General features: G+C 45.8%; 1 protein-coding gene across 3 annotated transcripts in view; it reads left to right on the top strand.

Annotated features, from left to right (window-relative positions):
• Nucleotides 1-816: 816 nt before the first annotated feature.
• The window catches only part of ephb2 (EPH receptor B2), a 50,059-nt gene continuing 35,300 nt past the window's right edge, over nucleotides 817-15,575 (top strand). For all 3 annotated transcript variants that reach the window (XM_062965534.1, XM_062965535.1, XM_062965536.1), the window contains exons 1-3: nucleotides 817-1,023; nucleotides 13,888-13,952; nucleotides 14,803-15,487. In XM_062965534.1, coding sequence (XP_062821604.1) covers nucleotides 900-1,023; nucleotides 13,888-13,952; nucleotides 14,803-15,487 — 874 coding nt within the window. In that variant the 5' untranslated portion in view covers nucleotides 817-899. The remainder of the gene's footprint in view (nucleotides 1,024-13,887; nucleotides 13,953-14,802; nucleotides 15,488-15,575) is intronic.

Consider the following 15,575-nt stretch of genomic DNA (forward strand, 5'->3'; position numbering starts at 1 on the left):
CCTCTAGCCATTTCCCAAACCAGTATCCAGCCATTTCCCGAACCAGTATCTCTCCAGCCATTTCCCAAACCAGTATCTAGCCATTTCTCAAACCAGTATCCATCCAGCCATTTCCCAAACCAGTATCCAGCCATTTCTCAAACCAGTATCCCTCCAGCCATTTCCCAAATCAGAGAACACTAGAGAGAAGGAAGGAGGGAAGGAACGAGAGGGAGAGAAAGAGAAGGATGGAGTGAGAGAAGGAAGTAAGGCGGGAGGGGGACTGGGAACAGTCGAGAGAGAAAGAGGGAACGAGAGAGAGAGAGAGAGAGAAGGAAGAAGGGAGTGAGTGAGGCCAGGGAGAGACGAGACTGAGAGAGGACTCTAGAGAGAGAAGAAGGAGGGAGGGAACGAGAGGGAGAGAAAGAGAAGGATGGAGTGAGAGAGACAAGGAAGGAAGAAAAGCGGGAGGGAGACTGGGAACAGTCGAGAGAAAGAGGGAACGCGAGATAGAGAGAAAGAGAGAGAAGGAAGGCGTGAGTGAGACCAGGGAGAGATGAGAGAGAGGGAACAGTAGAGAGAGAGGAAGGAGGGAGGGAACGAGAGGGAGAGAAAGAGAAGGATGGAGTGAGAGAGAGAAGGAAGGAAGGCGGGAGGGAGGGGGACCGGGAACAGTCGAGAGAGAAAGAGGGAACGCGAGACAGAGAGAAAGAGAGCGAAGGCAGGCGGGAGGGAGAGGGAGAGTGGCCTCTTCCTGCCTCCATCTCTTCCTTCCCTCCGTCGCCCCCTCCCCACCTCCTCCTGGCCCCGCCCCCTCCTCCTCCTCCTCCCCCTCCCCTCGCCCGCTTTTGCAGCATCCTCCTCCTCCTCCTCCTCCCATCCATCCTCCCATCCTGGTCTCGGGGCCTCTGCTGGCGGCCATGGGGCTGCTCCTTCTCCTCCTTCCTCCTCCTCGCCGGCTGTGGGGCCCCCTCCTGGCCCTCCTGGCCGCCGCCTCCTCCTCCTCCTGGGGACCCCGGTCCCCCTTCGCGTCCGCCCTGGAAGGTGAGTCCAGGCCAGAGAAGGAAGGATAGAGAGAGAGAGAGAGAGAGAAAGGGGCAGGGAGACAGAGAGAGGCCTTCAGACCCATAGGGAGGGCTGGACAGCGCCTGCCTTCCTGGAAGGGACACTCGACCCCACACCCGACCCCGGCCCCATTTGGGTGGGAAATTAGGGCCCAGGGGAGGAGGAGACCCTTCCCATTCACTCCCCAAGGGATTCCGGTCATTGGGTGGGAGTCCAGCTCCACAGGGAAGGTTCTGGCTGGCGTTGAGATGGAATGATGAGGGTGATGATGATGATGGTGATGATGATGATGATGATGATGGAGTCCATCTCCAAAGGAAGGTGGACTTTGGGGCAGGATGGTCTTCGTCCCGTCTTCTTCTCATGATTTGATGAGGTCCACCTCCAACGGGAAGGTGTCTCGCTTTCAGGTGTAATGATGATGATGATGATGATGATGGTAATGATGATGGTGATGATAGTGATTATGATGATGATGGAGTCCATCTCCAAATGAAGGTGGACTTTGGGATGGGATGCTCTTAGTCCCGTCTTCTTCTTATGATTTGATGAGTCCACCTCCAATGGGAAGGTTCTGGCTGGCGTTGAGATGGAATGATGAGGGTGATGATGATGATGATGATGATGATGATGGAGATGATGGAGTCCATCTCCAAAGGAAGGTGGACTTTGGGGTGGGATGCTCTTAGTCCTTCTTCTTATGATTTGATGGAGTCCACCTCCAATGGGAAGGTGTCTCGCTTTCAGGTGGGATGATGATGATGATGATGATTGAATCCACCTCTGGCTTTCAGATGGAATGATGATGGTGTTAATGATGATGGAGTCCACCTCCAAAAGCAGATGGACTTTGGGGTGGGACGCTCTTAGTCCCTTCTTCTTCTTATGATTTGATGAGGTCCACCTCCAAAGGGAAGGTGTCTCGCTATCAGGTAGGATGATGATGATGATGATGATGATGATGATGATGATGATGATGATGATGGAGTCCACCTTTGGCTTTCAGATGGAATGATGATGATGATGATTGAGTCCACCTCCAAAAGCAGATGGACTTTGTGGTGGGATGCCCCAAAGGAAGTCTTTTAGTCCATTATTATTATTGAGTCCACCTCCAAAGGGAAGGTGTCTGGCTTTCAGATGGAATGATGATGATGATGATGATGATGATGATGATGATGATGATGATGATGATGATGGAGTCCACCTCCAAAGGGAGGTGGACTTTGGGGTGGGATGCCCCAAAGGAAGGCCCGTATTTCCTCATTATTATCTGATGGAGACCACCTCCAAAGGGAAGGTGTCTGGCTTTCAAATAGGATGATGATGATGATGATGATGATGATGATGGAGCCCACCTCCAAAAGCAGATGGACTTTGAGTGTGATGCCCCAAAGGAAGGCCCATATTTCCTTCTTCTTGTTATGATTTGATTGCGTCCACCTCCAACGAGAAGGTGTCAGGCTTTCAGATGGAATGATGAGGGTGATGGTGATGATGATGATGATGATGATGATGATGATGGAGTCCACCTCCAAAGGGAGGTGGACTTGGTGTGGGATGCACCAAAGGCTAGGTGGGTTGTCTGGCTTTCAGATGGGATTGTTATTGTTGTTCTTTTTGTACTGAGTCCACCTCCAAAGGGTATGTGGTGTGTCTAGCATTCAGATGGGATTATTATTATTATTTTATTGAGTCCGATGAAGGAGATGACCTTCTTTGAAGGACTTGGGTTGAGAAGCAGAGACAGGCCTCCAGGCTCAGCCCATATCCCTCTACCAGTGTCCGCCACGACACTGTGTTTGCCACCTTGCTGACCATGAGATATATTTTCCGAAGGAAAGACAGAGTTCACCCCCTTCCATGTTTGAAGATCTCTTCTAGTCGAGAAGGTCTTCCTACTCTTGAGATGGGATTTCTTGTCGTGTTGGTTCAATCCAATACTTGGTGTCTCCACTAGTCTCCAAATCACCAGAACATCTTCTTTCATGGTTGAAGATCTCTTCCAGGATTGTGGGCTCTTATAGTTGGAAGAGGTCCAATCCATCTTCAAGGAGACACCATCCAAGTCCTCCTAACAGATGGCCATCCATCTCACGTCATCTCCGAGCTAAACCTACCCAACCTTCTAAGTCATTCCTCATGGAGCTTGGCTTCTGGATTTTCCATCTTATTGGTTCAGGATTTTGGGCTAAACATTGTAGAGTTGGAAGATGCTCCAAAGACCATCCAGCCCATCTTCAAGGAGACACCACCCAAGTCCTCCTAACAGATGGCCATCCATCTCACGTCATCTCCGAGCTAAACCTACCCAACCTTCTAAGTCATTCCTCATGGAGCTTGGCTTCTGGAATTTCCATCTTATTGGTTCAGGATTTTGGGCTAAACATCCTAGAGTTGGAAGAGACCCCAAGGGTGGTCCAATATATCTTCAAGGAGACACCATCCAAGTCTTCCTAACAGATGGCCATCCATCTCACGTCATCTCATAGAGCTTGGCTTCCAGAATTTCCATCTTATTGGTTCAGGATTGTGGGCTAATCATTGTAGAGTTGGAAGATGCTCCAAAGGCCATCCAGCCCATCTTCAAGGAGACACCATCCTGACAGATGGCCATCCATCTCACGTCATCTCCAGGCTAAACCTACCCAACCTCCTAAGTCATTCCTCATGGAGCTTGGCTTCCAGAATTTCCATCTTATTGGTTCAGGATTGTGGGCTAAACATTGTAGAGTTGGAAGATGTTCCAAAGGCCATCCAGCCAATCTTCAAGGAGACACCATCCAAGTCCTCCTAATAGATGGCCATCCATCTCACATCATCTCATAGATGAATTTCCAGATTTTCCATCTTATTGGTTCAGGATTGTGGGCTAATCATTGTAGAGTTGGAAGATGCTCCAAAGGCCATCCAGCCCATCTTCAAGGAGACACCATCCTGACAGATGGCCATCCATCTCACGTCATCTCCAGGCTAAACCTACCCAACCTTCTAAGTCATTCCTCATGGAGCTTGGCTTCCAGAATTTCCATCTTATTGGTTCAGGATTGTGGGCTGAACATTGTAGAGTTGGAAGAGGCCCCAAAGACCATCCAGGCCATCTTCAAGGAGACACCATCCTGACAGATGGCCATCCATCTCACGTCATCTCCGAACTAAACCTCCCCAACCTCCTAAGTCATTCCTCGTTGAGCTTGGCCTCCAGAACTTCAGCCAGGTTTCCAGACTCAACCCATGTCCCTCTTCCAGTCTCCGCCATGACCTTGGCGAGTGAGATATATATTTTCCGAAGGGAAGAGAGACAGATCTAGAGCTGTCAAAGCGGGAGAAGCCCATGTTGACATGTCTCCCTCCCTCCCGACTTCCTGACATCAGGGAGAAGAGGGGACACATCATACGTGAAATATCCACCGAGGATTCTATGGGAAAAGACAGATTTGGGCTAAGCCGTGGGAGAACGTTCCAGTTCGTAGAATTCGTATGATGGACATATTCCTTTTGTTGTGGAATTGACTCAAAAGGTGACTATAGGTAGACATGTAGGCGTGTCGTTAGGTGGAACGCGTTGCTTATGTTTCACGGAAATGATGGGTCGTGTTGTCGCACCATACTGAGGTCATCAACATATAGGATCAAGTAAAATTTTACATCGAATATATATATATATATATATATATATATATATATATATATATATGATTTGTATTGACCTTGAAGTACGCTGTCAAAGGAGGGCACTAACCAATTTTAATTCTTTGCTTCGAGCAATAATTACAGGACGGGGGGAAATTGTTTAAAATCTAAAATGGGGTTTTTAATTAAAAAACCAATTAAGAGAATATTTCGTTCTCTTCATTTTTTTTATTAAAATAATAACTTGATATGAATCATATTAAATCTGAACTTAAGCAAACAGATGTGTCGAAAGTCCGTACTGCCCGCCACCCAAGAGAAGGCATAAATCAACATAATAATAATAATAATATATTCTGATACTAATAATAGATACATAACTCCATGTGGAGAGAAAAAGTGGGATATAAATAATAATAATAATAATAATAATAATAATAATAATAATAATAATAATAATAATATATTCTGATACTAATAATAGATACATAACTGCTTTGAGTCTCCTTGTGAAGAGAAAAAGTGGCATATAAATAATAATAATATATTCTAATACTAATAATAGATACATAGCTGCTTTGAGTCTTGTGGAGAGAAAACACGGGATATAAATAATAATAATAATAATAAAAATATATTCTAATACTAATAATAGATACATAGCTGCTATAAATAGACATAATAATAATATATTCTAATGCTAATAATAGATACATATTTAATTATTAATTAAATAAGTTATTATTTAATGTATGTAATTATTAATTAAATAAATTATTATTTTATGTAATTATTAATTAAATAAATTATTATTTAATGTGTTGTCGAAGGCTTTCATGGCCAGGATCACAGGGTTGTTGTATGTCTTTCGGGCTGTGTGGCCATGTTCCAGAAGTATTCTCTCCTGACGGAGAGAATTATTATTATTATTATAATTAAATTATTATTTAATTTATTTATTTAATTATTAATTGGTAATTAGTAATTATTCTGCACGCTAATTTTCCTATCACGGTATTCAACTAACACGCCATTTCCATACGTTTCCCCATTCCGGTTTCATTAAGGATGCCAAGCTTGGCGAAACATTCGGACCGGATGGCGTAGACATCCCATTGCCGGTCTCATTACGGAGGCCAAGTCCGGCGAATTAATTGTACGATTTGTGTCCAATTTGTGTCCCTCTCCTGGGTCAATATGGTGGCCTGGCTCTCCGTGGAGGATTTCGCCGTTCTCTGAGTCTCTCTCTTCCCAGAGACGAGACAGGCTCGTTGTAAGAGTTTATGGGCCGTGGGCCGTTGCCAAAGAATTGAATCACCGCGGAACGGTTGGTCCCGGCGGGGATTAGGTTACCCATCCTCCCTGTAAACGCAGACTCTATAAACAGTGCATTAAGCCCTCCCAAAGTCTGCTCCGTTTTGGGGTCCGGCCCAGGCCTGGAGCTTGCTTTGGCAGGCGAAACTCTGTGTGTGTCTCTCTCTCTCCCTCCGAAAAGACAGACCCCGCAATATGAGACCCGGACTCATCCCTAGTGGGTGGCCACTTGTCACCAGATCTATGCGAGAGGGACACACGCAGCTGCCGGTGTCGCTCCAAGAAGGGGGGAAAGGGGGGTCCGAAGATTGTCAGAAGACCTCCCGTTGCCATACGTTTCCCCATTCCCGTCTCATTATGGACTCCAAACCCAGCAAACCATTTGGATCGGATGGTGTAGACGTCCCATCGCTGAACGTTTCCCCATTCTGGTCTCATTATGGACACTAAGCCCAGCAAAACAATTGAATCGGATGGTTTAGATGTCCCATCACTCTGTGTTTCCCCATTCGGGTCTAATTGTGGACATCAAGTTTGGTGAAACATTTGGACCGGATGGCGTATACGTCCCATCTCCCTATGTTTCCCCATTCCGGTCTAATTATGGATGCCAAGCTTGGTGAAACATTTGGACCGGATGGCGTAGACATCCCATTGCCATACGTTTCTCCATTCTGGTCTAACGGATGCCAAGCTTGGTGAACCATTTGGATCGGATGGTGTAGACATCCCATCGCCCCATTTTTTCCCATTCTACTTGGTGAACCATTTGGATTGGATATCCCATTGCCGTACGCTTCCTTATTCTGGTCTAATTATGGACTCCAAACCCGGCAAACCATTTGGATCGGATGGTGTAGACATCCCATCACTGTACGTTTCCCATTCTGGTCTCATTATGGACGCTAAGCCCAGCCAAACAGTTGAATCGGATGGTTTAGATGTCCCATCACTCTGTGTTTCCCCATTCCGGTCTAATTATGGACGTCAAGCTTGGTGAACCATTTGGATTGGATTGTGTAGATATCCCATCGCCATATGATTTGGATCTGATGGCATAGATGTCCCATCGCCCTGTATTTCTCCGTTCCGGTAATTATGGATGCCAAGCTTGGTGAAACATTTGGACCGGATGGCGTAGACATCCCATTGCTGTAAGTTTATCCATTCCAGTAATTACGAATGCCAAGGTTGGTGAACCATTTGGACCAGATGGCATAGACATCTCATCACCGTATGTTTCCCCATTCCGGTCCAATTGTGGACACCAAGCCTGGCGAACCATTTATTTACCCATTCTGGTCTCATTATGGATGCCAAGCTTGGTGAAACGTTTGGACCGGATGGCGTAGATATCCCAGCACCGTACGTTTCTCCATTCCGGTCTAATTATGGATGCCAAGCTTGGTGAAACATTTGGACCGGATGGTGTAGACATCCCAGCACTATATGTTTCTCCATTCTGGTCTAATTATGGATGCCAAGCTTGGTGAAACGTTTGGACCGGATGGCGTAGATATCCCAGCACCGTACGTTTCACCATTCCGGTCTAATTATGGATGCCAAGCTTGGTGAAACATTTGGACCGGATGGTGTAGACATCCCAGCACTATATGTTTCTCCATTCTGGTCTAATTATGGATGCCAAGCTTGGTGAAACGTTTGGACCGGATGGCGTAGATATCCCAGCACCGTACGTTTCACCATTCCGGTCTAATTATGGATGCCAAGCTTGGTGAAACATTTGGACCGGATGGTGTAGACATCCCAGCACTATATGTTTCTCCATTCTGGTCTAATTATGGATGCCAAGCTTGGTGAAACGTTTGGACCGGATGGCTTAGATATCCCAGCACCGTACGTTTCACCATTCCGGTCTAATTATGGACGTCAAGCTTGGTGAAACATTTGGACCGGATGGTGTAGACATCCCAGCACTATATGTTTCTCCATTCTGGTCTAATTATGGATGCCAAGCTTGGCGAACCATTTGGACCGGATGGTGTAGACGTCCCAGCACCATACGTTTCTCCATTCCGGTCTAATTATGGATGCCAAGCTTGGTGAAACATTTGGACCGGATGGCGTAGATATCCCATCGCCGTACGTTGCATTATATCGACCTCACGTTTTCAGAATACGTGCTGCTTCCGTTCACTTGGATGTGTTGCCCACACTTCTGTGCATCGCCCCTTTATTTCCTCCCCTCGTTTCTTCGTAATTATAGTTATAAAATCCATATATATATTTAAAAATAAGAGCTGTGGTCGGTAGTGCTGAGATCAGCATCGGGGAGGGAAAAGAATTTCTGTGGCTTTGCCGTTCTCGTTGGAGCTTCCCCTTCGGTACCTCTCGGAAACACAACGGTCGGCCGGACTTGTTGCGGCACGTTTCTGCGGGATTCCTAAAAGGGAATACAGTCGGGGGAGCCTTCCGAGAAGGACAAAACAAAAGTGAAAACAATCACAGTTCTTCCTGATACTGTAACACTCTTGCTTTTGGTTACGTGGAGACACAATTACACTTATTCCTGATACTGTAACGGTCTTAATTTTGGTTACGAATGGCAATTATTCCTGATATTGTAACGGTCTTAATTTTGGTTACGAATGGCAGTTATTCCTGATATTGTAACGGTCTTAATTTTGGTTACGAATGGCAGTTATTCCTGATATTGTAACGGTCTTAATTTTGGTTACGAATGGCAGTTATTCCTGATATTGTAACGGTCTTAATTTTGGTTACGTGTTGACACAATTACACTTATTCCTGATACTGTAATGGTCTTAATTTTGGTTACGTGTAGACGCAATCACAATTATTCCTGATACTGTAACACTCCTGCTTTTGGTTACGTGTAGACACAATTACACTTATTGTCTTAATTTTGGTTATGTGTAGACACAATCACAGTTCTTCCTGATACTATTGCAGTTATTCCTGATACTGTAACGCTCTTGCTTTCGGTTACGTGTAGACACAATCTCAGTTATTCCTGATACAATCGCAGTTATTCCTGATACTGTAACGCTCTTGCTTTTAGTTATGTGCAGACACAATTACACTTATTCCTGATACTGTAACGCTCTTACTTTTGGTTATGTGTAGACAAAATCAAAGTTATTCCTGATACTGTAATGGTCTTGCTTTTGGTTACGTGTAGACAAAATTGCAGTTATTCCTGTTACAATTACAGTTATTCCTGATACTGTAACACTATTGTTTTTGGTTACGTGTAGACACAATTACACTTATTCCTGATATTGTAACGGTCTTAATTTTGGTTATGTGTAGACACAATCGCAGTTATTCCTAATACTATCACAGTTATTTCTGATACTGTAACACTATTGCTTTTAGTTACGTGTAAACACAATTACACTTATTCCTGATACTGTAACGATCCTGCTTTTGGTTACGTGTAGACACAATTACACTTATTCCTGATATTGTAACAGTCTTAATTTTGGTTACGTGTAGACACAATCTCAGTTATTCCTGATACTATTGCAGTTATTCCTGATACTGTAACACTATTGTCTTTAGTTACGTGTAGACACAATCACAGTTATTCCTGATACAATCACAGTTATTCCTGATACTGTAACACTATTGTCTTTAGTTACATGTAGACACAATCGCAGTTATTCCTGATACTGTAGCACTATTGCTTTTTTTTACGGGTAGACACAATTGCAGTTATTCCTGATACAATCGCAGTTATTCCTCATACAATGACAGTTATTCCTGATACTGTAACACTTGCTTTTGGTTACGTGTAGACACAATCGCAGTTATTCCTGATACTGTAATGCTCTTGCTTTTGGTTACGTGTGGACACAATTGCAGTTATTCCTGATACAATCGCCATTATTCCTAATACTGTAACGCTCTTGCTTTCGGTTACGTGTAGACACAATCGCAGTTATTCCTGATACAATTGCAATTATTCCTGATACTGTAATGCTCTTGCTTTTAGTTACATGTAGACACAATTACACTTATTCCTGATACTGTAACGGTCTTAATTTTGGTTACATGTAAACACAATCGCAGTTATTCCTGATACTGTAACACTCTTGCTTTCGGTTACATATAGACACAATCGCAGTTATTCCTGATACAATCGCCGTTATTCCTGATACTATAACGCTCTTACTTTTGATTATGTGTAGACACAATCACAGTTATTCCTGATACTGTAACACTATTGATTTCGGTTACATGTAGACACAATTGCAGTTATTCCTCTTGCTCAACAAGGACTGTTACAGGGCGCGTTTGGTCAAGTGTCCCTATGGTGATGCATCTTTGGCCATGAAGACAGGCATAACTTCTGATTCGAAACCTCCTTATGGTTGAAGCGCCTTCGGGTGAGCCTGGAAAGGCCCTTTCCTCTCGCTCGGCGGAGAATTCTTGGCTCGGAGCACGTCTCCAACAGCCAAGTGCTCCAGGGCTGTCGTTGTTATTTTTCGCCCTCCCTTCTCGGTATTTCATTACCGTCCGGCGGCATCCCAGACTCCGGTTGCCAGCAGGGCTTGGGCCGCGTCCCAAAACACGAGGAGAAATGGGCAAGGGAAGCAACACGCATTTAGTCTCTTACTAGGGACACGAGTGTGCCTTCGGAAGCGTGAGCAAAGCCTGGGCACACAGGACATAGACCTGCCAATTTGTCGTGTTTTCAGGCATGCATTTCCTTTTGCTTTGGTGCAAAATTTGCCTTCTGCAGCAGGAAGGCAGCGTTGAATTATCCCACTATGTCACACTATGATTTTTGTTTCTGGGTGATCAATGTCATCTCCTAATTGGTTCTACTGTGAAAACATGGGAGAAACTTGGTCTTTGCAGGAGAGACACCCTGCAGCACATTTTGTGATAGTTTTTCAATGAATGTCCCAGTATCGGGAATAACTGCGATTGTGTCTACACATAACCAAAAGCAAGAGTGTTACAGTATCAGGAATAACGGTGATTGTATCAGGAATAACTATGATTCTATCTAAACGTAACCAAAAGCAAGAGCGTTACAGTATCAGGAATAACGGTGATTGTATCAGGAATAATTGCGATTGTGTCTACACGTAACCAAAAGCAAGAGCGTTACAGTATCAGGAATAACGGTGATTGTATCACAAATAACTATGATTGTATCAGGAATAACTATGATTGTGTCTACACGTAACCTAAGCAAGACCATTACAGTATCAGGAATGACTGTGATTGCATCAGAAATAACTGCGATTGTGTCCACACGTAACCCAAGACAATAGTGTTACAGTATCAGGAATAACTGCGATTGTATCACAAATAACTATGATTGTATCTACATGTAACCAAAAGCAAGAATGTTACAGTATCAGGAATATCTGCGATTGTATCGGGAATAACTGCGATTGTGTCTACACATAACCAAAAGCAAGACCATTACAATATCAGGAATAACTGTGGTTGTATCGGGAATAACTGCGATTGTGTCTACACGTAACCAAAAGCAAAAGTGTTACAGTATCAGGAATAACTGTGGTTGTATCGGGAATAACTGCGATTGTGTCTACACGTAACCAAAAGCAAAAGTGTTACAGTATCAGGAATAGCGGTGATTGTATCAGGAATAACTATGATTGTATCTACACGTAACAAAAACCAAGAGCGTTACAGTATCAGGAATAACTGCAATTGTATCAGGAATAACTGCAATTGTGTCTACACAGAAAACAAGACGAATAAGGTGAAGGACCTAATAGATCTGGGGCAACAATAAAACCAGAATGACCCACATCACGCACTACTTTGATGGCCCGTTCTGCTTGTTCTCTTCCTACTTCTCGGCTCCCGTGGCTTGGCTTTCCTTCCTCCCCGGTGGCTCTTTCTAGGCGTCACAGGCCTATCAAATATTCAGGCCAGAACAGATGGAAGGATAGAACAAAGGCTGCCCGGCAAGCCGCTCTCTGATCCCGGTTTAGGAGCAGTGGAGAAGGAAATGGACAGGAGAAGGTCTGGAATGGGTTGGGTGGCCGAATCATTACTTCCATTTGGCTGTCTCCAAATTGATATTTTGTAGGTGATGATACTGCGGACTTTGGGAGAGTCCTGTTCACGTCACATGGGGAGACATGGGGGCACTCATACAAAGTGTCATCTAAGGCCTTCATGGGTTGTTGCCCAAAAAACTCACAGCAACCCACTCATACAAAACTTGGCTCTCAAATCCTCTTGTGTAAACTTATATTTTGTCTCTCGGCCTCTTCCCAAAGTCGGGACAGGAGACGGCATTGCAACAGGTGGCCCTTGAGCTCTCTTCTGACTTGAGGAATCTAGGCTCGGTTCCCTCCGTGACCTGGAAGGCTTTGACGGCTGGAATCACTGGATTGTTGCCCAGAAAACTCACAGCAACCCACTCATACAAAGCTTGGCTCTCAAATCCTCTTGTGCCAACTTATATTTTGTTTCCCGGCCTCTTCCCAAAGTTGGGACAGGAGACGGCGTTGCAACGGGTGGCCCTTGAGCTCTCTTCTGACTCAAGAAATCTAGGCTCGGTTCCCTCCGTGACCTGGAAGGCTTTCACGGCCAGAATCACTGGGTTCTTGCCCAGAAAACTCACAGCAACCCACTCATACAAAGCTTGGCTCTCAAATCCTCTTGTGTCAAGCTATGTTGTATCTCTCGGCCTCTTCCCAAAGTTGGGACAGGAGACGGCGTTGCAACGGGTGGCCCTTGAGCTCTCTTCTGACTTGAGGAATCTAGGCTCGGTTTCCCGTCGTGACTTGGAAAAAGACGTCTTGACAGACACGGCTTTCTAACTTGAGGAATCTAGGCTCAGTTTCCTGTTGTGACCTGGAAAAAGACGTCTCTACAGACATGGCTTTCCAACTGGAGGAATCTAGGCTTGGTTTTCCGTCATGTCCTGGAAAAAGACGTTTCTACAGACACGGCTTTCCAACTCGAGGGATCTAGGCTCGGTTTCCCATTGTGACCTGGAAAAAGACGTCTCTACAGACACGGCTTTCCAGCTTGAGGAATCTAGGCTTGGTTTCCCGTTGTGACCTTGAAAATGATGTCTCTACGGACACGGCTTTCCAACTCGAGGGATCTAGGCTCGGTTTCCCATTGTGACCTGGAAAAAGACGTCTCTACAGACACGGCTTTCCAGCTTGAGGAATCTAGGCTTGGTTTCCCGTTGTGACCTTGAAAATGATGTCTCTACGGACACGGCTTTCCAACTTGAGGGATCTAGGCTCGGTTTCCCATCATGACCTGGAAAAATGATGCCTCTACAGGCTCGGCTCTCCACTCCGGGCCCTTGACACGAGGCACACATTTTCCTGATATATATACTGCGTTTGTTGCTCCGATTCCTCAGAGTCGACAGCGGTTTGGAGACATCTGTGCTCGCTGGCTGCGAAGGCAGGCAGGCTGACCTAAATCTCCGCCAGACGAGCCTGGCATTATCACAAAAAGAGAAAGTCGCTCTGAAAAAAAGTCGAGTCCTCAGTAATATCTATAACTCCCAACCTCAGAGGTCAGTCCCCTCGAAACCCCACCGGTATCTGGGTATGTGTGGCAAGTTTACTAGTTCCATTACCAGTTTGGTAGAGTGCTCTCTGAGTGTTGGCAAACTACAACTCCCATAATTCAAAAACTGTCCCCCAACCCCACTAGTATTCAATGTTGGCCATGTAGGTAGTGTGACGAATTTGGTTCAATTCCATCGTTGGTGGAGTTCAGAATGCTTTTTGATTGTAGGTGAACTATAAATGCCAGCAACTACAACTCCCAATGGACATAATCCCCCCTTCACCCCACCAGTATTCAAATTTGGGCCTACCAGGTATTGAGAATCCAGGAACAAAACTCCCCGTGTTAGATATTGACTTTGCTTTGGATGTTCTCTTGCAGAAACGCTGATGGATTCCACCACCGCGACGGCAGAACTGGGTTGGATGGTGCATCCGCCATCAGGGGTGAGTTGGTGCATGAAAAAGGAATCGAGGTTGGACAGTCTCGCCTTCCCAAACTATATTTCCCAGAACGCTGTGTTTTCAGTCTCCCACCCATTAACTTTGCTAGTCCTGCCCTTAGTGGGCTTTCTCATGATGAATGCTGCATTCTGGGAAATGTAGTTTAGGGCAGGATCTTTTACATTATCACCTTCCCCAAACTACATTTCCAAAAATGCTGTTTTCTCAGTCGCCAATCCATTAACTTTGCTAGTCCTTCCCCTAGTGAGCTTTCTGATGATGAGCGCTGCATTCTGGGAAATATAGTTTAGGGCAAGGCCTTTTGCATTCCTGCCTCCCCAAACTACATTTCCCAGAATGATGTTTTCTCAGTTGCCAATCCATTAACTTTGCTAGTCCTGCCCTTAGTGGGTTTTCTGATGATGAGCGCTGCATTCTGGGAAATATAGTTTAGGGCAGGGCCTTTTGCATTCCTGCCTTCCCAAACTACATTTCCCAGAATGCTGTTTTCTCAGTTGCCAATCCATTAACTTTGCTAGTCCTGCCCCTAGTGGGCTTTCTCATGATGAGTGCTGTGTTCTGGGAAATGTAGTTTAGGGCAGGGACTTTTGCATTCTTGCCTTCCCAAACTACATTTCCAAAAATTCTATGTTCTTAGTCGCCCACCCATAGTCCGGCCCCTAATTTTGATTCTTAAATCCACCGTCACCTTTCCTGCATGTTTCTAATATCGATTCATATGCATGAATTTAACGAATTTGATACAAAATACGAAGAGTAACAACAATTTTGCACATCTCTAATGCACGCCTTCTGTGTCAATTTATGACTTTTCCGTCTCTCTTTCCCGCAGTGGGAAGAGGTGAGCGGCTACGACGAGAACATGAACACGATCCGGACTTACCAGGTGTGCAACGTCTTTGAATCCAGCCAGAACAACTGGCTGAGGACCAAGTACATCCGCCGGAGGGGCGCCCACCGCATCCACGTGGAGATGAAGTTCTCCGTCCGGGACTGCAGCAGCATCCCCAACGTCCCTGGGTCGTGCAAGGAGACCTTCAACCTCTACTACTACGAGTCCGACCACGACGCCGCCACCAAGAGCTTCCCCACCTGGATGGAGAACCCGTGGGCCAAGGTTGACACCATCGCCGCTGACGAGAGCTTCTCCCAGGTGGACCTCGGGGGCCGCGTGATGAAGATCAACACAGAGGTGCGGAGCTTCGGGCCCGTCTCCAAAAACGGGTTCTACCTGGCCTTCCAGGACTACGGGGGCTGCATGTCCCTGATCGCCGTCCGTGTCTTCTACCGCAAGTGCCCACGTGTGGTCCAGAACGGGGCCCTCTTCCAGGAGACACTTTCCGGCGCTGAGAGCACGTCCTTGGTGGCCGCCCGGGGCTCCTGCATCCCCAACGCCGAGGAGGTGGACGTTCCCATCAAGCTCTACTGCAACGGTGACGGGGAGTGGCTCGTGCCAATCGGGCGCTGCATGTGCAAGCCGGGCTACGAGTCCGTGGAGAACGGGACCATTTGCAGAGGTGAGTGAGTTTTATATCCTGGTCAGGTTTTGAGTGCTAAGGAAATGAGGAAGGGGATGCTGGGATAGATGCGGAGGGTCCAGAAGAG

This window comes from Anolis carolinensis, unplaced genomic scaffold (genome assembly GCF_035594765.1).
Source record: "Anolis carolinensis isolate JA03-04 unplaced genomic scaffold, rAnoCar3.1.pri scaffold_15, whole genome shotgun sequence".
Taxonomy (NCBI): domain Eukaryota; kingdom Metazoa; phylum Chordata; class Lepidosauria; order Squamata; family Dactyloidae; genus Anolis; species Anolis carolinensis.